This window comes from Sus scrofa, chromosome 2, assembly GCF_054392235.1.
Source record: "Sus scrofa isolate SSC_HxYL_T2T_F1_AM1 chromosome 2, Sscrofa_HxYL_maternal_Yorkshire_Landrace_v2.0, whole genome shotgun sequence".
Taxonomy (NCBI): Eukaryota; Metazoa; Chordata; class Mammalia; order Artiodactyla; family Suidae; genus Sus; species Sus scrofa.
The window spans coordinates 92,045,858-92,068,903 of record NC_139384.1 but is presented as its reverse complement, the minus strand read 5'-3'; the positions used below and the strand labels follow the sequence as shown (position 1 = coordinate 92,068,903).

General features: G+C 36.9%; 1 protein-coding gene across 1 annotated transcript in view; it reads left to right on the top strand.

The window, feature by feature from the left end:
• Positions 1 to 23,046, top strand: part of SIMC1 (SUMO interacting motifs containing 1) — a 74,061-nt gene that overhangs the window by 10,388 nt on the left and 40,627 nt on the right. Inside the window, exon 2 of the mRNA XM_005661476.4 lies at positions 18,674 to 20,200. Within this exon, the coding sequence (XP_005661533.2) occupies positions 18,674 to 20,200 (1,527 nt within the window). The remainder of the gene's footprint in view (positions 1 to 18,673; positions 20,201 to 23,046) is intronic.

The following is a 23,046-nucleotide window of genomic DNA, read 5'->3' as shown; positions in this document are numbered from 1 at the left end:
CAATTCAACTCCTAGTCTGGGAACTTAAATGTGCCGCATCTGCAGCCATAAAAAGCAAAAAAAAAAAGAAGAAGATAAAGTTCCGTACCATACATAAAATTCTTAGAATTCCCTGAGTTGTTTTACTATTACCACTATCTAATTTTAGAACATTTTCTTCACTCCAAAAGGGAACCCTATATCCTTCAATGAGTTGTCTGGTTTTTTTTAAAGGTACACAATCATATCATTTGAAAATAGAGTCTACCTTATCCTGTAGCAGTAGGGTGTGAGGTAGAGCTGGCCATGTGAGACTGATAATTGCAAATTCAGTTGTGTAATATGGTTTAAGACATTAATTTTGACTGTGTAGACTCCAAACTTTGTTCTCAGGCTCTCTTCTAGATTCTAGGAGCTACCTATTATCCTTAATTAGTTCCTGTTGTGATTAAATTGGTCAGAATTTTGTTTATGTTTTTGTTTTTGCTTGTAATTAAGATCACTAGTTGATCTATAATCACCAAATTGTACTTCACAAAGGCTATAATATATATTCTAACATGGACAGTCTTTAAGAATACCTTTCTCTTATGCTGACTCACAGACATTGAAAAACTTACGGTCTCCGGAGGAGACAGTTTGGGAATGTGCCTGGGATGTGGGATGGAAATCCTGTGAAATCAGATTGTTATGATCATTATACAACTATAGATGTGATATATTCATTTGAGTAATAAAAAAAATAGAAAAAAAAAAGAATACCTGTTCTCTTATACTTTGGGTCAACCCAGATATTATCAGACTTCTTAGATTTGTACCAAATGTAATTGTCTAATTTTTCAATTATCTAGAATTTTGCTGAAAGGAAAAACTCTCAAATGATTAGTTAATTTTTTTTTTTTTTTTTGGCTTTTTAGGGCTGCACCCGCAGCATATGGAGATTCCCAGGCTAGGGGTCCAGTCGGAGCTGTAGCCGCTGGCCTACACCACAGCCACAGCAACGCTGGATCTGATCCATGTCTGCAACCTACACCACAGCTCATGGCAATGCCAGATCCTTAACCCACTGAGCAAGGCCAGGGATGGAACCCAAGTCCTCATGGATGCTAGTTGTGTTCATTAACCATTGAGCCATGACAGGAACTCCCATAGTTAGCTCATTTAATAGTATTGAATAATCTGTGCAATTATATGAAAAACTACCTGTATCTTAAACTAAATTTTCAGATAATTTGGGGCCTATTTTTACATATATTAATTACTATAGTTTTAAATTTTGACTTAATATTTGGTCAGGCAAAGCCTCCTAATTAATTTTTTGTTTTGTTTTCCTCTTAAGTTTATTCTCATTTTGGCCACACTCATGTCATATAGAAGTTCCATGCTAGGAATCAAACCCATGCCACAGCAGTGGCCCAAGCCACAGCAGTGACAATGCCAAATACTTAAGCTGCTATGCCATCAAGGAACTCAGTCCCTTTATGTTATTCTTGAGATTTCCTCTTTCAAATGAACTTTTAAATCATCTTATTTATTCCTTTTAAAAATGCTACTGGAGGAGTTCCCATTGTGGCTCAGCAGGGTAAGAACCCGACATAGTGCCCGTGAGGATACAGGTTCAATCCCTGGCCTCACTTAGTGGGTTAACTATCTGATATTGCCACAAGCTGCCATGGAGGTTGCAGATGTGGCTCAGATCCCATGTAGCTATGGCCATGGCATAGGGCAGCAGCTGCTGATCTGATTTGACCCCTAGCCGGGGAACTTCCATGTGCCATGGGTAGAGCCCTAAAAAGAAAAAAAAATACTATTGGAATTTTGTTTGGAGTTTATTAAATTTATAGATTAATTTGGAGGTAGCCAATACTTTTTAGACTTTAAATTTTTTTTATAAAAGTTATATGTCTAAACTCTCTGAATAGACCTGTATCTCTTAGTTTGAATCAAAAATTAGTAACTCTACAAATCAGAAAGCATCAGGCCCAGACGGATTCACTTGTATATTCTGCTAAACACTTAAAAAAGAAATTATGCCAGTTCTCTACAGAAGATAGAAGCAGAGGGAATACTTCCTAATTCAGTCTATTACCCTAATACCCTAAAGCTAGACAAAGACATTACAAGAAGAGAAAACAGACCAGTATCTCTCATTGAACATAGATACAAAAGTCCTCAATAAAATATTAGCAAATTGGATCCAACAATGTATGAAAGGAATTATACAGCACAACCAAGAAGAATTTTTCTCAGGTATGCAAGTCTGGTTCAACATACAAAAATCAATTAATGTAATCCACCACATCAGCAGGCTAAAGAAGAAAATTTTTCTTCATATGATCTTATTAATAAATGAGAAAATACATTTGAAAAAATCCAATACCCATTCATGGTTTAAAACACAAACAACCTGGTGATCCTGTCGTGGTGCAGCGGAAATTAATCCAACTAGGAAACATGAGGTTTTGGGTTCGACCCCTGGCCTCACTCAGTGGGTTAAGGGTCCTGCGTTGCCGTGAGCTGTGGTATAGGTCACAGATGCGGCTCAAATCCTGAGTTGCTGTGGCTCTGGCATAGGCCGGCAGCTGTAGCTCTGATTAGACCCCTAGCCTGGGAACCTCCATATGCTGCAGGTGCAGCCCTAAAAAAAGACAAAAAAAAAGACCAAACAAAAAAAAAAAAAACAAAAACCAAAAAAACCCAACCAACTAAAAGCTTCTCAGCAAGCTAGGATTAAAGGAGGAAATTCCTCACCTTGATAAAGAACATTTTCAAAAAACCTCTAATACTTAATGGTAGGAAACTTGAAATTTTCTGACAATCAGGAACAAGGCAAGTTCTCTCACCAATGTGTTTCAGCATTGTACTGGAAATCCTAGCTTATGCTATTGGATAAGAAAAAGTATACAAATTGAGAAAGAAATAAAATTTTCTTTACTCAGATGTCATAATCACCTATGTAGAAAAAATCCAGCAGAATTAACAACAACAACACAAAAACCAATAAGTAAATAGCAGGATTAAAGAATGCAAGGTCAGTTTACAAAAGTCAGTCACTTTCCTGTATATCAGCAGTGGACAAGTAGAATTTAAAATTAAAAAGATATAACCATTTATATTAAAATCTAAAGAATGAAATACTTAAGTATAAATGTAATAAAATGTAATTGAGGAAAACTACAAGACTGATAAAAGGTATCAAAGAAGAACTAAATAAATGGAGATATATACCATGTTCATGGATAGAAACAATATTGTCAAGATGTCAGTTCTTATGAACCTGATCTATAGATTCAATGCAATCCCAATCAAAATCCTAGCAAATTATTTTGTGGATATTAATAAACTGATTAAAGTTTATATGTAGAGACAACTGAGAATAGCCAACTCAATTTTGAAGGAGAAGAACAAAGTCAGAGGACTGCCACTACCTGACTTCAAGACTACTAGAAACTACAGTCATCGAAACAGTGTGGTATTACTGAAAGAATAGACAAGTAGATCAGCAGAAAAGAAAGCTCAGAAATAGACCTACATTACTATAGTCGACTGATCTTTTACAAAGGAGCTAAACTAATACAACGGAGCAAAGATTGTCAATTCAACAAATGATGCTGGAACAACTGGACATTTACATGCAAAGAAATAAATCTAGACATAGACCTTACACCCTTCATAAAAATTAACTCAAAATGAATTATAGACCTCAAACTAAATTGTAAAATTCCTGGAAGATAACATTGGAGAAAACCTAGATGCCTTTGGATTTGGTAATGTTGTTTTGGATAAATACCAAGGATATGATCCATGGAAGAAATAATTCTTAAGCTAGACTTTATTAACTACTAAAAACTTCTCTGTGAAACACAATGTCAAGAGAATAAGATAAACCACAGATTAGAATAAAATATTTGCATAAGATGCATTTGATAAAGACTGTTTTTTAAAAAATGCAAAGAACTCTTAAAACTCAACAAAAAAAACCCGGAACAACCTGATTTAAAAATGGCGAAAAGGAGTTCCCGTCGTGGCGTAGTGGTTAACGAGTCCGACTAGGAACCATGAGGTTGCGGGTTCCATCCCTGCCCTTGCTCAGTGGGTTAACGATCCGGCGTTGCGGCGTTGCCGTGAGCTGTGGTGTAGGTTGCAGATGCGGCTCGGATCCCACATTGCTGTGGCTCTGGTGTAGGCCAGTGGCTACAGCTCCAATTGGACCCCTAGCCTGGGAATCTCCATATGCTGCGGGAGCGGCCCAAGAAATAGCAAAAAGACCAAAAATAATAATAATAATAATAATAAATAAAAATGGCAAAAAGACCGACACATCACCAAAAACAGTATACAAATGACAAGTAAATACATGAAAAGATGTTCAACATCATAAGCCATTTGGGAACTGCAAATTAAAATAACAATGAAATATTACTACCTTTAGATTTTAGAATAGCCAAAATCAAAATCACTGTCAACATCAAATGCTGTTGAGGATGTGGAACAATGGAATTCTCAATCATTACTCTTGGGAATGCAAAATGGTACAGCCAATTTGGAAGATAGTTTGGCAGTTTCTTAAAAACTAAATGTATTCTTACCCACACAATCCAATAATTGCATTTTTTGGTATTTACCCAAATGAATTGAAACTTATGTCAAAAACATACAAAACTTATGTCCACACACATACAGCATCTGGGTACAGATGTTTACATCAACTTTATTCTTAATTGCTGAAACTTGGAAGCAACTAAGATGTTCTTCACTAAGTGAATGGGTAAGTAAACTGTGGTAATCCAGACACTGGAATATTATTCAGCACTATTTAAGAAATGAGCTATCAAACCATGAAAATACTTGGAGGAAACTTCAATATATATTACTAAGTGAAAATGCCAATCTGAAAAGAGTACATACTATATGATTCCAAATGACATTCTGGAAAAGTAAAAACTATGGCACAGTAAAAAGATTAGTGGTTGCCAGGAGTTAGTGGAGAGGGAGAACCGAATAGACAGAGCACAGGATTTTTCAAGCAGTGAAACTACTCTGTATGATACTACAATGGTAGATACATGTAATTATCCATGTATTTGTCAAAACTCATAAAATGTACAGCACCAAGAGTAAACCCTAATGTAAACTATGAGCTTTGGGTGTTGATAATGTCAATGTAGTTTCATCAGTTGTAACTAACGTACCGCAGTGATGCTGGTTGCTGATAGTGGGGAAGCTTGTGCATATGTGGGGAGAGGGAATATATGGGAACACTTTGTACTTTCTGCTAAATTTTGCTCTAAACATTCTCTAAAAAATAATGTTTATTGATTAAAAAAAAACTTTAAATGTACTAGTCCAAAAAATTCGAATACTAGAGAATGGTATACAGTGAAAATTAAGGTAGTGTTAGTCCCCAGCTCATTATTTTCCAGATTTTTTTCTAGGTTTTGTCACATTTCCATTTTCTAAAGTTATTTGAATTTCAGCTTTATTGATGTATGATTGACAAAATTGTAAAATATTTAGTGTACATGGTGGTGATTTTATATATACATACGCATACATAGGCATTGTGAAAAGACTCTTCTCATCTAATTAATTACCAAAGTTTTTTAATCAAAGTTTCACACATTATAAATGAATTTTGGTGTCATTTTGTCACATATTCTAAAAATCCTCATGATTTTTTATTGAGATATAATTGATATCTACCATATTAGTTTCATATGTAGAGCATGATTCAGTGTTTGTATACACTACAAAATGATCTCCATAGTAAGTCTAGTTACCATAATTCCTTATACAAAGTTACAAAAATTTTTTTTTCTTGTGATGAGAATTTAAGATTTACTCTCTTTGCAACTTTCAAATATGAGTTAAGATATTATTGACTGTAATCACTATGCTAAACATTACATTCTTATAATTTATTGTATAAATGGAAGTTCATACTTTTTATCCTCCTTCACCCATTTGGCCCACCCTCCCAATCCTCCTGGCAATTGCCATTCTGTTCTCTGTACCTGTGAGTTTTGTTTTTTATGTTTGTTTGTTTTTGCTTTTAGATTCCGCATATAAAAGAAATCATATGGTATTTGTCTTTGTCTTATTTCACTTAACATAATACCCTCAAGGTCCACCTGTATTGTCACAAATGTCAAGATTTTGTACTTTTTGTGGCTGAGTAGTATTCCATTGTGTGTGCGTTATCACACTACATATTTTTTCTATTCTTCCATCAATGGACTTGGGTTGTTTGTATTTCTTGGGTATTGTACCTAATGTTGCAGTGATCACAGGGGTGCTTATATCTTTTCAAATTATTGTTTCATTTTCTTCAGATAAATACCCAGAAGTAGAATTGGTGAATCGTAAGTTGTATTTTTAATTTTGGGGGGAACCTCTATACTGTTTTCCATAGTGGCTGCACCATTCCCACTAACAGTGCAGGAGGGTGTGCTTTTCTTCACATACCTTGTTATCATTTGTTTCTTTTATAAGAGCCATTGTACACAGGTGAGAGGTGATAGCTCAATGTGGTGTTTTTTCAAAGTAAAATGTAGCATTTATGTTGACTAAGCTTGTTAATTTTTCCTTGATAACTTTTGGCAAAGAAATTATAGAAATTATAAATTCAAGTCTTTAGGTAAAGACATAAATCATGTAACATTAATTTATAAGCATATTGAACACTATTTAATTTGTAAACATGATAAATACAATATTTGTGGCTAATATTTGTGTCAAAGATTTTTATAAGAAAGGTTGATAATTATGAAATACTTTTAGTCAGAAGGATCAGGCATAAACTATTTTTCTTTATTTTATTTTTATTACAGTATAATTGATTTACAGCGTTGTGTCAATTTCTGCGGTACAGCATAGTGACCCAGTCATTATTCATATTCATATATACATTCATATATATATATATATATTCTTTTTCTCATATTCCGTCAAGAGACTGGATATGGTTCCCTGTGCTATACGGTAGGACCTCATTGCTTATCCATTCTAAATGTAATAGTTTGCATCTACCAACCCTAAACACCCCCTCCATCCCACTTCCTTCCCCTGACGACCTCAAGACTGTTCTCCATGTCTCATTGTAGTTTTGATTTGCATTTCCCTCATGATTAGTGATGTTGAGCATTTTTCATGTGTCTGTTGGCCATCTCTATGTCTTCTTTGAGAAAATGTCTATTTAGATCCTCTGTCCATTTCTTAATCACATTTTTTGTTTTTTGATATTGTGTATAAGTTCTTTATATACTTTGGATATTAACTTTTTATCAGATATTAATTTGCAAATATTTTCTCTCAGTAAGTTGCCTTTTAATTTTGTTGATGGTTTCCTTTGCTGTACAGATGCTTTTTAGTTTGATGTGGTTCCACTTGTTTGTTTTTGCTTTTGTTACCTTTGCTTTTGGAGTCTAGATACAAAAATAATCACCAATAATCACTGATGTCAGGGAGCTTACAGCCTGTTTTCTTCTAGGAGTTCCTTGGTTTCAAGCCTTGCATTCCAGTCTCTAATCCATTTTGACTTAATTTTTGTATAAAATAGTAGTCTAGTTTCATTATTTTGTGTGAGGCTGTCTAGTTTTCCCAACACCGTTTATCAAGTAGACTGTCCCTTCCACATTGAACAGTCTGTATAGTTACCTCCTTTGTCATAAATTAATTGACCACATATTCATGGATTTGTTTCTGGGCTCTCTGTTTTGTTTTGTTTTCTTTTGATCCACGTATCTGTTTTTATACCACAATACTGTAGCTTTGCAATACAGTTTGAAATCGGGGCATGTGATACCTTCATCTTTGTTCTTTCTCATGACTGTTTGACTATTTTGGGTCTTTTGTAGTTCCATGAAAATTTTAGGATTGTTTGTTCTATTTCTGTGAAATGTGCCATTGGGATTTTGATGGGGAGTGCATTGAATCTGTAGATTGCTGTGGGTAATATGGGCATTTTAACAATATTAATTCTTCCAAACTGTGATCATGAAACAGCTTTCCATTTATTTGTGTTTTCTTCTGTTTCTTTCATCATTGTCTTATAGTTTTTGCTGTACAGGTCTTTCACCTCCTTGGTTAAATTTATTCCTAGGTATTTTATTCTTTTGGATGCAGTTGTAAGTGGGATTGTTTCCTTAATTTCTTTTTGATAGTTCATTGTTAATGTGTAGAAATGCAGCAGATTGTTGTACATTTATTTTGCATTCTGCAACTTTACTGAATTCATTCGTTAATTCTTACAGTTTTTTTTTTTTGGTGAATTTGTTAGCACTTTCCATATATAATATATTGTCTGGAAATAGTGGCAGTTTTACTTCTTCCTTTCCAGTTTGGATACTGTTTATTTCTGCTTCTTGCCTAACTGCTCTGGCTGGGACTTCCAATACTATGTTAAATAAAAGTGGTGAGAGTGGGTATCCTTGTCTTGTTCCTGATCTTAGAGGAAAAGCTTTCAGCTTTTCACTGTTGAACATATTAGCTGTGGCCTAACATATTTTGAAATATGTTTCCATCTCTACCCACTTTGTGGGGTTTTTTTATCATAAATGCATGTTGAATTTTGTTAAATGTTTTTCTGCAACTATTGATATGATCAAAAATGGAGAAAAAGGGGGAAAGGTAGGAGGAAGGACAAATCAGGAGTTTGGGGTTAACATATGCATGCTATTATATATAAGATAGTCAATAAGGACCTACTATATAGCACAGGGAACTCTACTCAATATTCCATAATAACCTATGTGGGAAAAGAATCTGGAAAAAAAAGTGGATATATGTATATGTATACCTGAATCATTTTGCTGTACACCTAAAACTAACACAACATTGTAAATCAAGTACACCCCAATATAAAGTAAACTGAAAATTTTAAAAATCAAAATAAATTTAAAACAGCCATACAGTTCTACCGGCAATGTACGAGTGCTCCAGTTTCTCTGCATCCTCACTAGCATTTACTGTTGTCACTATTTTTATTTTAGTCATTCTGTTATGTAGTGATACCTCATTGTGATTTTAATTTGAACTTCCCTAATGGCTAATCATGTTGAAATATTTCCATGTGCTTATTTGCCATTTGTGTACCTTCTCAGTTCCCAATTTCTCAAATATGAAATTTCTGTTCATATCTAACCCATTTTCTAATCAAATTTTTTTCTACTGTTGAGGTATGTGAGTTGTTTATATATTCCAGTTACTAACTCTTTGTTGGATCTGTGGTTTGCAAACATTTTCTCTCAGTCTGTAGCATGTCTTTCCATCCTCTTCACACAGGCTTTTGCAGAGCAAAAGTTTTTAATTTCGATTGTCTTATTCATTTTTTCTTTCATAGATAGTGCATTTGGTGCTGTCTAAAAACTCTTTGCCTGGCCCTCTTTGCCTGACCCTCTTCCTGACCCCAAAGATTTTCTTTTATTTTTTTCTAAAAGTTTTATAGTTTTACAGCTTATGTTTAAGTCTGTAATGTGTTTTGAGTTAATTTTGGTATAAGGTGTGAGATTTAGATTGAGGTTCATATTTTTTGCCTCTGGTTGTCTAACTGCTCCAGCATCATTTGTTGAATTACTATTTATTTGATGCTCAAATTGACCCAGTTGGGGCCAGTGGGAGCCCCTTTATGCAAGCTTCTGTTCAGGGCAATTTTGAATAGGCACTATGTTTGGGCTTATTGGCCTACTTTGGAACTAAATCCCCAAGTAACATGTGCCTATACCATACTTACTATCTTAGTATTGGGGATGAGTTCACCTTGAGTTGTGTGAGATTTCTATAACTCTGGTGTGTAAAGGGAGGGTCTCCTGCTCTAGAATCCTTCAGATTCTGATCTTCTAATGCAATTTTCAAATTTCCCAAGGTTGCAAAGTTTGGTCCTACTTACTTAAAAACTAAAAAAATCTCTTTTTTAGCATGAGAGAGGGGAGTCACTCTTCTTCTTATTCTTAGTACATCATTAGGCCAAGAACTGGATTAAAACATATGATATCACTTATATGTAGAATCTAAAATATGGCACAAACGAACCTATCTAGAAAACAGGAACAGACTCACAGATAGAGAGCAGACCTATGGTTGCCAACAGGGTGGGGAATGGGAGTGGGATGGATGGGGAGTTTGGAGTTAGTAGATGCAAACTATTACATTTAGAATGGATAAGCAATGAGGTCCTACTGTTCAGCACAGGGAACTATTTTCAGTTTCTTAGGACAGAACATGATGGAAGATAGTATGAGAAAAAAATGTATATATATGTATGACTGGGTCACTATGCTGTATAGCAGAAATTGACACAACACTAAATGAACTTTAATTAATTTGTTTTTTAAAAAATTTGTTAAAAAATAGTTGGCACTCTACCCAGTAACAAAGAAATATATACATTCTGTTCTGTCACACATAGGACTTTCACCAAGATAGTCCATATCTTAAGTCATTAAACCTTATACATTTTTAAAATTTTATTGAAGTATAGCTGAATTTATAATGTTGTGTTAATTTCTCTTGTACAGCAAAGTGACTCAGTTATACATATATTCTTTTTCATATTCTTTTCTATTACGGTTTGTCACAGGATATTGACTATAGATCTTTGTGCTGTATAGTAGGACCTTATTGTTTATCCATCCTATGTATAATAATTTGCCTCTGCTAATCCTGAACTCTCAGTCCATCCCTCCTCCCCCTTGGTGACCACAAGCTTCTTCTCTCTGTGAGTCTGTTTTTGTTTCATAGATATGTTGATTTGTGTCATATTTTACATTCCATATATGTGATATCACATGGTATTTTCTTTCTATGACTTGCTTTGCTTAGTATGATAATCTCTAGGCCCATCCACATTGCACCAAATGGCATTATTTCATTCTTTTTCATGGCTGAGTAATATTCTACCACATGCGTGTGTGTGTGTATATATATATATATATATATATATATATATATATATATATATGCATATGTACACACCACATTTTGTTTATGGTTTCCTTTGCTGTGCAAAAGTTGTAAGTTTGATGGAGTTCCCGTCATGGCGCAGTGGTTAACGAATCCGACTAGGAACCATGAGGTCGCAAGTTCGATCCCTGGCCTTGCTCAGTGGGTTAAGGATCTGGCGTTGCCGTGAGCTGTGGTGTAGGTCACAGACACAGCTTGGATCACGCGTTGCTGTGGCTCTGGTGTAAGCCTGCGGCTACAGCTCCGACTAGACCCCTAGCCTGGGAACCCCCATATGCTGCGGGTGCGGCCCTAGAAAAGGCAAAAAGACAAAAAAAAAAAGTTATAAGTTTGATTAGGTTTCATTTGTTTATTTTTGCTTTTATTTATATTTTCTTGGGAGAGTGACCTAAGAAAACATTGGTACAATTTATGTCAGAGAATATTTTGCCTATGTTCTCCTATGGGAGTTTTATGCCATCTTATCTTATATTTAAGTCCTTAAGCCATTTTGAGTTTATTTTTGTGTATGGTGTGAGGGTGTGTTCTAACTACATGTGGCTGTCCAACTTTCCCAACACGACTTGCTGAAGAGATGTCTTTTCTTCATTGTGTATTCTTGCCTCCTTTGTGGAAGATTAATTGTTCATAGGTATTTGGGTTTATTTCTAGGTTCTCTCTTCTGTTCTATTGATCTATATGTCTTTTTTGATGCTAATGCCACACTGTTTTGATTACTGTAGCTTTGCCTTATTATCTGAAGTCTGGGAGGGTTATGCCTCCTCCTGCTTTGTTTTCCTCAGGATTACTTTGGCAATTCTGGGTCTTTTATGATTCCATGTAAATTTTAGGATAATTTGTTCTAGTTCTGTGAAAAATGTCTAGAGTAATTTTGTAGGAATTATACTAAGTCTGTAATTACTTTGGGTAATATGGCCATTTTAACAATATTAATTCTTCTAATCCAAGAGCATGGGATATCGTTCCATATCTTTGAGTCGTCTTCAGTTTCCTTTGTTAATGTTTAGTAGTTCTGAACATATAGGTCTTTCACTTCCTTGGTTAAGTTTATTCCTAAGTAATTTTAATGTGATTTTAAAAGGGATTGTTTGTTTACATTCCCTTTCTGATGTTTCATTGTTGGTGTAAAGAAATGCAACCAATTTCTATATATTAATCTTGTATCCTGCTACGTTGTTGAATTTGTTTATCAGTTCTAGCGGTTTTTGTGTGGAGTCTTTAAGATTTTCTATGTATAGTATCATGTCATCTATGTACAATGACAATTTTGCCTTTTCCCTGCCAATTTGAATGCATTTTATTTCTTTTTCTGTCTGATTGCTGTTGCTTGGACTTCAATACTGTATTGAAGAGAATTGGTGTGAATGGACAATCCTTGTCTTCTTCCAAATTTTAGTGGGAAGGCTTTCAGCTTTTCATCATTAAGTATTATATTGGCTGCGGTTTTCTCATAAATAGCTTTTATTATGTTGAGATATGTCCCCTCTATATCCACTTTCATAAGGGTTTTTATCCAGAATGGATGTTGAGGAGTTCCCATCATGGCACACGGAAACAAATCCAACTAGGAACCATGAGTTTGCAGGTTCAATTCCTGGCCTCACTTAGTGGGTTAAGGATCTGGTATTGCCATGAGCTGTGGTGTAGGTCGCAGATGTGGCTTGGATCCAGTGTTGCTGTGGCTGTGGTGTAGGCCAGCAGCTGTAGCTCTGATTGGACCCCTAGCCTGAGAACCTCCATATGCCGTGGGTGCGGCCCTAAAAAGACAAAAAAAAAAAAAAAAAAAAAAAAAAAGAATGGATGTTGAATTTTATCAAGTGCCTTTTCTGTATCTATTGAGATGATCATGTGTTTTTTTGGTGGGTGGGCTTTTGGGCTGCACCCATGGCATGTGGAATTTCCTGGGCCAGGAGTCAAATCTGAGCCATAGCTGTGACCTGCATCACAGCTGCAGCAACGCCAAGTCCTTAACCCACCACACCACAGTGGGAATTCTAATCATGTGGGTTTTTACTTTTGTTGATGTGGTGTATCGCATTAATTGATATGTGTATGTTGAACCATCCTTGTGACCTTGGGATGAATCCAACTTAGTCTTGGTATATGATCTTTTTTGTGTTGTTGGATTCAGTTTGATAACATTTTGTTGAGAATTTTTACATCTACATTGATCAAAGATACTGGCCTGTAATTTTCTTTTTTGGAAGTGTCTTTGGTTTTGATATCAGGGTGATAGTGATTTAACTGAATGTCTTTAGGAGTGGTCCTTCCTCTTCAATCTTTTGGAAGAGTGTGAGAATGATTGGTGTAAATTCTTCTTTGTATGTTTGGTAGAGTTCCCCTGTGAAGCCATCTGGTCGTTGACCCTTTGGGCTCTTTTTTTTTTTTTTTTTTTTTTTTTTTTCTTTTTTTTCTTAGAGCCACACTTGTGGTACATGGAAGCTCCCAGACTAGAGGTTGAATTGGAGCTGCAGCTGCCAGTCTACACCATAGCCACAGTAACGCAGGATCCAAGCCATGTCTGTGACCTACACCACAGCTCATGACAATGCCAGATCCTTAACCCACTGAGCAAGGCCAGGGATTGAACCCACATCCTCATGGTTACTAGTCAGGTTTGCTACTGCTGAGCCACAACAGAAATTCTGACCTTTTTTTTTTTTTTAACTGAGGAAGAAATTTTATTTCATTTTATTTTAGTAAAATATAGTTGATTTACAATGTTGTGCCAATTTCTGCTCTACAACAAAGTGACCCAGTCATACATATATATGTTTGTAGAGAGGTTTTTTTTTATTATTATTATAAATGCTATTTCACTGTTAGTAATTGGTCTGTTCAAGTTATCTATTTCTTCTTGATTTGGTTTTAGTGGGCTGTATGTTTCTAAAAAGTTGTCCATTTCTTCTAGGTTGTCATATTTTTGACTTATTTCTATGTCTGTAGTATCAGTTGTGATTTCTCCTTTTTCATTCTTATTTTGATTATTTGGGTTTTCTCTCTTTTCTTCTTGGTGAGCCCAGCCAGAGGTTTGTCAATTTTGTTTACCCTTTCAAAAACAGCTCTTGGTTTTATTTATTTTTTTTCTATTTTTAAAAAATCTCTATTTCACTTCTTTCCTCTCTGATCTATTTTATCTCCTTCTTTCTGCTGACTTTAGGTTTTTTGTTCTTCTTTTTCTAATTCTTTTAGGTTGTGGGTTAGGTTGTTTATTTGATATTTTTCTTATTTCTTAAAGAAGGCCTGTATTGCCTCTAAAGCTCCTTTTCTGACCTGGCTGATCTTCTCAACAATGAGGTTCTTCCCAGGGGCATGCATACTGTCCTGCTTCATCTTTTTTTATTTTTTTCCTTCTATCCTACCTGGTTACATGGAGATCTTTTTTGTCCTTTCAGATGTTTGAGGTCTTCTGCTAGTGTTCAGTAGGTGTTCTATGAGAATTTGTAGATTTATTTCTGATGTATTTGTGGGAGGAAGTGAGTTCCATATCTTAAGACTCTGCTGTCTTGGTTGGAGCCTCCTTTAAAATGTTTTAAAAATTGAAATCATAAAAATTATGCCCTCAGAAGTTGAGTTTGCATATATAATCATAAGAGCAACCACTAAAAATATATTAAAGTATAGCTAGAAAACCAACAGGGAAATTAAAATGGAACTCCAAAAAATATATGTGATTAATTCAAAGGGAGGCAGGAAAGGAGGAACAGAGGAACAATGAGTAGATATGACAAGTAGGAAACAAATGGCATGATTGTAGATATAATAGAAAATATATCAACAAGTATAAATGAATCAAAACATAATCAAAAGGCAGAGGTCGTCAGACTGGACAAAAAAATAATAACAACTACGTGCTATCTGTAGGAGATGCACTTTAAATACAAAGTCACAGGAGTTCCTGCTATGGCACAGTGGGTTAAGGATCCAGCAATGCCGCAGCTGTAGCATGCTGGTCACAGCTGCAACTCCGATTCAGCCCCTGGCCCAAGAACTGTCATGTCCAGCAGGTGTAGCCAAAAAAAAGACACAAACACATGGATTATAAAAGTATGGAAATATGTCATGCAAACAGCATAAGAAATTTAAAGTGGCTATGTTAATACCAGGAAAAAAATAATAGACATCAATACAAGGAAAATTGCTGGAGACTAAGAGAATCCTTCATAGTGATAAATAGGTTAATACATTAAGAAGGTATAACAATTATACAATATCTAATAAGTGGAATTTCAAAACACATGAAGCAAAAACTAACTGAAGTAAAGGGATAAATTGTTGAAGCCACAATCATAACTGGATACTTTAATACACTTCTCTCAGTACTTGAAAGCACAACTGGATCCCCTAGAAAGTGAAGAAATCAAAGATCTGAAAGCTACTATCAACAATCATGATCTAATTGGCTTTTATATCCAACAACTGCATAATGAACTTTTTTTTTTCAAGTGTACAAGGAGCATTCAGCAAGTGGGCCGTGTGTTAGGGCATAAAACAAGTCTCAATGTATTTCAAAAGCTTGAAGTCTTACAGGGTTTGTTTTCTGATCATAATGAAAGTAAGCTTGAAATACATGATAATAAGATGACTATATTAAAAACTGTGAGATGAAGCCAAAGCATATTTACAGGCAAATTTTTAGCTTTAGGTGCTAATGCCAGAAAAGAAAGATCTCAAAAATCAAGTGTCTAAGCTTCACTTTAAGAAGATAGAGAAAGAAGGACAAATTAAATCCACTGTAAGTAGAAGAAAGGATATGATTATAACAATAAAAATAAATGAAACAAAAGACAGATGAAACACCTGTCACTTTAGAAAGATCAATAAAATTGATAAGTTTCTAGCCAGACTGATCAGAGAAAAAAATGCAAAGGATGTAAGTTATCAATATTGGGGAAAAAAAAGAATTGGGAACAAATCTATACAGAGTATAGACTTGAAAGATGATAATGGACTGTTGTGAATAACTTTGTGCTAATAAATTTGACAATTTAGATGAAACAGACATATTCCACAAGTCACAACACACATGAAGGAATAGAAAATGTTAGTATGTCTACTAAATTTTAACTACAAAGCAAATTTCAGACCCACACAGCTTCACTGGTGACTTTTATAAACGTTGAAGGAATATATAGTACCAGTCCAACACAACCTAAATAGAGGGGCTAGGAATAGTTCTCAATTCATTTTTAAAGGCTAGCTTTATTATGATAACAAAAGCAGTAAAAGCAATTACAAGAACAGAAAATTACAAACTAATATCCCTCATGAATATGAATGAATATGAATGAATTTTTAACAAAATATTGACATATTAAACCAAACAATATAGAAAAGGTATAGTACATCATAACCAAGTGGAGTTTCCCCCAGGATTGATTCAACATTAGAAAATTGGTGAATAAAAAAAAATTTTTTTTTCAAGTCCGAATGTGCAACATATGGAAGTTCCCAGGCTAGGGGTCCTATGGGAGCTGCAGCTGCCGGCCTACACCACAGCCACAGCCGCACGGGATCCAAGCCACATCTGCAACCTATACCACAGCTCACAGCGACATTGGATCCTTACCCACTGAGCCAGGGATCAAACCCACATCCTCATGGATAGTCAGATTCATTTCCGCTGTGCTACAACAGGAACTCCAGTGAATAAAAGTTTTGATAATAATAGGGCAAAGGAAAATCATAAGATATCTCAATAGGTGCAGAAAAATCATTTGACAATATTTAACATCCATTCCCAAGTAAAACTCCAACAAAAGAAGGAAACGAAAGGAAAGTTTCTCAAACTGATACTGGGGCATCTATGAAAACCATACAGCTAACATTATACTTGATGAAAGTCTCATGTATCTGCTTTCAGCATTTCTGTTGAGAATTATACTGGATCCTTAGCCATTATAATAGTAAAGAAAAAGAAAAGTCATGCAAAGAAGTAAAACTTTTATTTGCAGATGACATGAGTTCTTATATGGAAAACCCTAAGGAATCTACAAGAAGAAGTTACTTGAACTAATAAGTGAAATTTAGCAAAGTCAGAAGATACAGGGATAATATACATAAATCAGTAGTATTCATATACTAGCAATAAGTAATTGAAAAATGTCAAAAAAATTTCCATTTTCAATATCATTTTAAAACATTAAAACCTTTGGGATTAAGGAAGAGGTTTGTATAGATGCAGTGGGGATATGAGGGGAGTAACAAATAATTTAATCTGGGATGTGAAGTGATCTGGAAGAATTTCACATAGTGATGTCTATGCTGGGTCTTAAAAGACAATAAACATCCAAACAAAGGGATAATAGTCATTCCAGGCAAAAGAAAAAACATCAGCAAACATAAAGATAAAAATACCTGAGAAAGCATGCACAGTTGGGGATCTGACATGGTTCTGTGTGATTTGATCACATTAGGAGGAAGAGTAGTCAAGAAGAGGCTGAATTATGAAGGACTTTATGAGTCTTACTAAGATATTTGTCCTTTATCCTGTAGCTCATATGGTGGATTATAAGAGAGGGAGACATGGTGATGTTACATTTTAGGAGTTGGCAATGGAAGAGGACTTGAATTCAGACCCTCTGTGGCCTTGCAGCTATTTCTGTTGAGTTCAGCTAGCAGTAGAGAGGCATTGACGCTGTGTGGCTGCTTCCGAAGAATGAGGCATTAGGTTTCACCACACAGTTCCTGTTCCAGGATGAGGTGCATGCCTACTTCTCTCTTGACCCACCCAGAATCTTCTGCCCTGCTTTGATGCCATTGGCAGTGGTGACCTTCACATCTATTAAAAGAAATAAGCATGGTAGCTGCAACAGCATTGCTAGCCCAGCAGTTGGCACCTAATATACCAATGGCTGCGGTACCCAACAAAATGAGGAGACACCTGAGAGATAGAACAATTTTGCTCCTTATTCATGACACAGAGGTTGTTTACAGTACCTCTGACTGGCATCCTCAGGCTTTGTGAACTGCCTAATCATTTTGCCAAAGAATGGGGGTAAAGATAGGAAAGCTTTTAGTTTTAAATTTATGTAGGCTGAGACTTATACTTGTTAGTTTTATAACCCCTTACTGTATTGTCTTCTATATCTGACTGTGGGCTGACTATACATTGAATGAAGTTGTACATTCTTAGGTCCTAACAGAGAAAGAAGAAAACCTGGGTTTGACTGTCTGTCTCTGCTACATAGCTATATAATCCACAGGTACATAACCTAAGCCCTCTGAACTCTAGTTTCCCCACCTGTGTAATGGAAATGATAGTGCCTTCTTGATAGGGTCTTTATAAAAATTAAACATAGGTGAAGGCACTCAACATTTTCTTGGCACAAAGTAGATTCTCTTTTATTAGCTTCCCTTATTTAGCTTCTGTTGTATCTTCTGTTGTTTATCCTGTGTATCTGCTTTTCCAAAGGTTGCTTTTCACTTTGACTTAAGGTCAAAATCCTTCCTACTACTCCCCTGTCCCTCTTGGATCACAAAGCATTTCCCCCTGTGCCCTCGATTATGTGCTTATGGCCGTTGGATAATTTAAGAAGGTACAGAAATGGACAGCTTTGACAGTAGCAAAATTGTGACCAAAGGAAACAAACTTATGCTTACATTATACAAAATATGTAAATTGTTAGTGAAGTGAAAAGGTAAACTATGTATCCTTAAAAGCTAAGATTTCAGCCCTCTTAGAAAAAGCTAAGATCCGTACTTGACCTCTTATCTTCTCACAATCCTTCAACAGGATTTCATTGACTTAACTAGAGAAACCAGACCAAGGGCAAAGGATCGCAGTGGACTCTGTGTGATTGACCTGACAAGATCTGAGGAAGAAAACAGACCTATTGCCACTCTTGACTTGACTCTAGAACCTGTCGCTCCTTCCCAGAAGGAGCCGGCCAGTCTTCAAACATGTGCCAGCCTTTCCAGCAAAGAGATGATGGAAGGGCGGGTAGACAGAAGCTCTCGGCCTGCAGCTCGGAGAATCATTAACAGTGATCCTGTGGATCTGGACCTTTTGGAAGAAACCACATTTGAAGGTCCCCAACCTCCTACTTCCCTCAGTGGGGACTCTCTTTATCCAGCAGAGCCGAATTGTAGTTCATCCGTATTCAAAGGTGACCTCAGCTTCTTTGCAAGCCTGCAGCTCTCTTCAGATGTTCACTCCCTCTCCCCAATGAGCAATAACGGTAGCAGCAGCAATCAGAGGGCACCCTTTCCATGCCCACAGCAAGATGTGCCTTGCCCACCGCAAGCCTTGCCCTGCCCACTGCGAGCCTTGCCGTGCCCACTACGAGCCTCTCCATGTCCACCGCGAGCCTCCTCATGCCCACCACGAGCCTTGTCATGCCCATCACAAACCGTGCAGTGCCAGCTACAAACCTTGCCTCACCTTCCTCAAGAAGTGCCATACCCTCCTCAAGAAGTGCCATGCCCCCCTCAAGATGTACCATGCCCTCCTCAAGATGGTCTGTGTCCTCAAAATGTGCCATGCCCTCAGCGGAATATGCCAAGTCCACCTCAAGACTCACCATGGCATTCTCAACTCTCACCAAGCCCACCTCAAGACTCACTGGGCCTGCCTCAAGGTGTACCAGGCCCACCTCAAAACATATCATATCCACAAAATGTGGCATACCTACAAGACATGCCACAGTCCCTGGGAGACCTGCCACCATCACCAGATGTGCCACAGTCATTGGTAGACATGCCAAAGTCATCAAGAGACATACCACAGTCACCAGCAGATGTGCCACAGTCACCAGAAGACATACCACAGTCACCAAGAGACATGCCACAGTCACCAGGAAGTGTACCGCATTCACCTAGGGAAGTCCCACACTTGTCAGGAGATGTGCTCCGCTCACCTGGAGACGTGCCAGGCTCACCGGAAGACATGCCACACACACTTAGAGACTTGCCTCGTTTACCACGAATCAGGCCTGACTCACCCCAAAATGATGTGCAGAGCCATGACACGCCTATGGAAGTCTCAGCCCCATCCTCTCCAAGCTGCTCTCCCAGCCCACAGTCTCCACAGTTTGAAACTTCCTTAGAGAAAATTCCTTGGCTCTCAGTCACAGAAACTCCAACCAGAAAAGAGACGTTACTGTCAGAGCCTGTCAACCCCGGGTCTACCCAGGTGCAAGTGCGAACACCACAAGGTGGGTTGTACAACAGACCGTGCCTGCATAGGTTGAAGTACTTCTTACGACCTCCGGTGCACCACCTCTTCTTCCAGACACTAATACCAGATAAAGACACGAGAGAGGTGAGCTGACATGTCTCCCTTGGGGATTAGGTGTGCTTCGTGTAGGCCTGGCATAGGGTTAGTGTGCTGTAAGGAGTCCATGCACAAGAGAACAGGCCCAGTTGAGTTTGACATTTTTCTCTTTCTCCCACTTGTGGAACCATTCAATGTGGAATCAGATCTGGGTTCAGATTTCAGCCCTACACTTAAAAACTGGTAGTGGAGAAGTCACTTTCCCAATCTATAAAATGGGGATAAGAACATACCTTACAGTGTAATTAAATGAGATAATGTGCAAAGTGCCTGTTAGAGTGCCTGGCTCATCATAGGGCTTCATCAAATACTTCAATTGCTACGCCTTTCCCTTCCTGATGCCCTCGTTATAGCTACTGTGTTACAGAAATAATACTCTTGACTTTTCAGAGCCTTCAAAATTATTACTCTTTGACTTTGGGGGAGAAAATTCAACTTAAAAAAATGTTTTTATTTGAAGCATAGTTGATTTACAATATTGTGTTAGTTTCAGGTGTACAGCAAAGTGACTCAGCTATGTATTTTTTTCAGATTTTTTTATTACAAGATATTGAGTTTTGTTTCCTCTTCTACATAGTAGGTCCTTGTTGCTTACCTATTTTATGTATATTAGTTTGTATCTGTTAATCCCATACTCCTAATTTATCCTTCTCCACCTCCTTTCCCCTTTGGTAACCATAAATTTGTTTTCTAGGTGAGTCTGTTTCTGTTTTGTGTCTAGATTTTATTAATTTTTAGATTCCACATAAAAGTGCTATCATATAATATTTGTCTTTGCCTGTCTGACTTAGTATAATAATCTCTAGGTCCATTCATGTTGCTGCAAATGGCATTAATTCATTCTTTTTATGGATGAGTAATTTTCCATTTTACACACACACACACACACACACGCATGCACGCACGCACGCACGCACACACACACCCCACACCTTCTTAAACCAATCATCCGTGATGAGCACTTGGGTTGTTTCCATGCCTTGACTATTGTGAGTAGTGCTACTATGAACATTGGGATGCCTGTATCTTTTCAAGTTGGAGTTTTTGTCTTTTCCAGATACATGGCTAGGAGTGAGATTGCTAGATCATATGGTAGTTCTCTTTTTGGTTTTTTGAGCAGCCTCCACACTGTTCTCCATAGTGGCTATACCAATTTACATTCCCGCTAATAGTGTAGGAGGGCTCCCTTTTCTTCACACCTTCTCCAGCTAAATTTTAAGATTTTAATGGGAATGCTACTTATTAATCTTCATTGATCTATATGAACTAAACCAGATGTGTAAGGAAAAGAATTGTGGCTAAGTCCCACAAAATGAGCTTTTTCCATTATACATAACCACATTCTCAACATTAAGCAGACTGGCTTGAAGTAGTTTAAGAATTCAAAAGGTACAGTCTCCTTTTGGAGCAATCAGTGATCCACCTTAGCCAGTGTCAGGCATCCACATTGACTTGGCCTTGGAGAGTGAATTTTTTTCCTTTCATATTAATCATTCTATCTTGTAATAGATTTTTTTTTTTTTGGCTTTTTGCTATTTCTTGGGCCGCTCCCGTGGCATATGGAGGTTCCCAGGCTAGGGGTCTAATTGGAGCTGTAGCCACCGGCCTACGCCAGAACCACAGCAACGCAGGATCCAAGCCGTGTCTGCACCCTACACCACAGCTCACGGCAATGCTGGATCGTTAACCCACTGAGCAAGGGCAGGGACCGAACCCGCAACCTCATGGTTCCTAGTCGGATTCGTTAACCACTGCGCCACAACGGGAACTCCCTATCTTGTAATAGATTTTATGATTCTTCTTTCTGAATGACTCTTCCCAACACTAGCTCATTCTCTTTTTTCTGGTGGGTTTGCCTCAGGTTGGTGATACACCATTCCACTATCAAGAGCACTTGGCGGACTTGAAAAAGTTTGTGTTTCCCTAGTCAAGGCCGTAGTGCTTTATAGATGCTACACAACTAGAGAAGCCATCACTAGGTGCAGATCACCTTCTGTGTACACATAGCTCAGATTACAAGGTGGCAATTAGGCCTCACAGAGTGGATTTTCTTCTTCATCTTTATTTCTTAGCTTCTTAAAGAACCTCCACTATCTAGGATACATCTGTAAGTCTTTTCTGTCTCTTCTGATTACTTTTGGGCTTTTCATAAGTACTTCTTCACTAAGTCGTCCATCTGTGCCCCTCCCCCCAGCCCAGAACTGTTTTTTGTTTTGTTGGGGTTTTTTTTTTTTTTTTTCATGTGATGCACTGTATTTTCTATTCTATTTAAGTTTGTTGGAGTTTGGGGTCAATTTCACATTATTTTTTATTGAAGTATAGTTGATTTACAATATTATATTAGTCATGGGCAAAAGATTTGAGTAGTCATTTCTCCAAAATGTTCAGTATCCTTAGTCATTAGGGAAATGCAGTTAATTGCTCTACCACTGAGCTATACCCATTCTTCATTAGGAAAATGCAAATCAAAATCATAATGGGATAATACCACTTTACATCCACTAGGATGGCTATAGTATTTTTAATTGAAATATAGTCAATTTATACTATTGTGTTACTTTCAGGTGTATAGCAAAGTGATTCAGTTAGTTTTCAGATTATATTCCATTATCAGTTATTACCAGATATTGAATATAATTTCCTGTCTGTGACAGGAAATCCCCCCAAGAATTTCTTAGCTGTTCTCCATGCCGCTGCTTACTAGCCACTGGACTTAACTCTCTGAGTATGTTTTTGTTTAGCTCTAAAATAAGTCCTAACACCCATATCATGGTGTTGTGTGGCTTAAAGGTAAACACAGAAAAGCACAATGCCACCTTTAAGGGCCTGTAGAA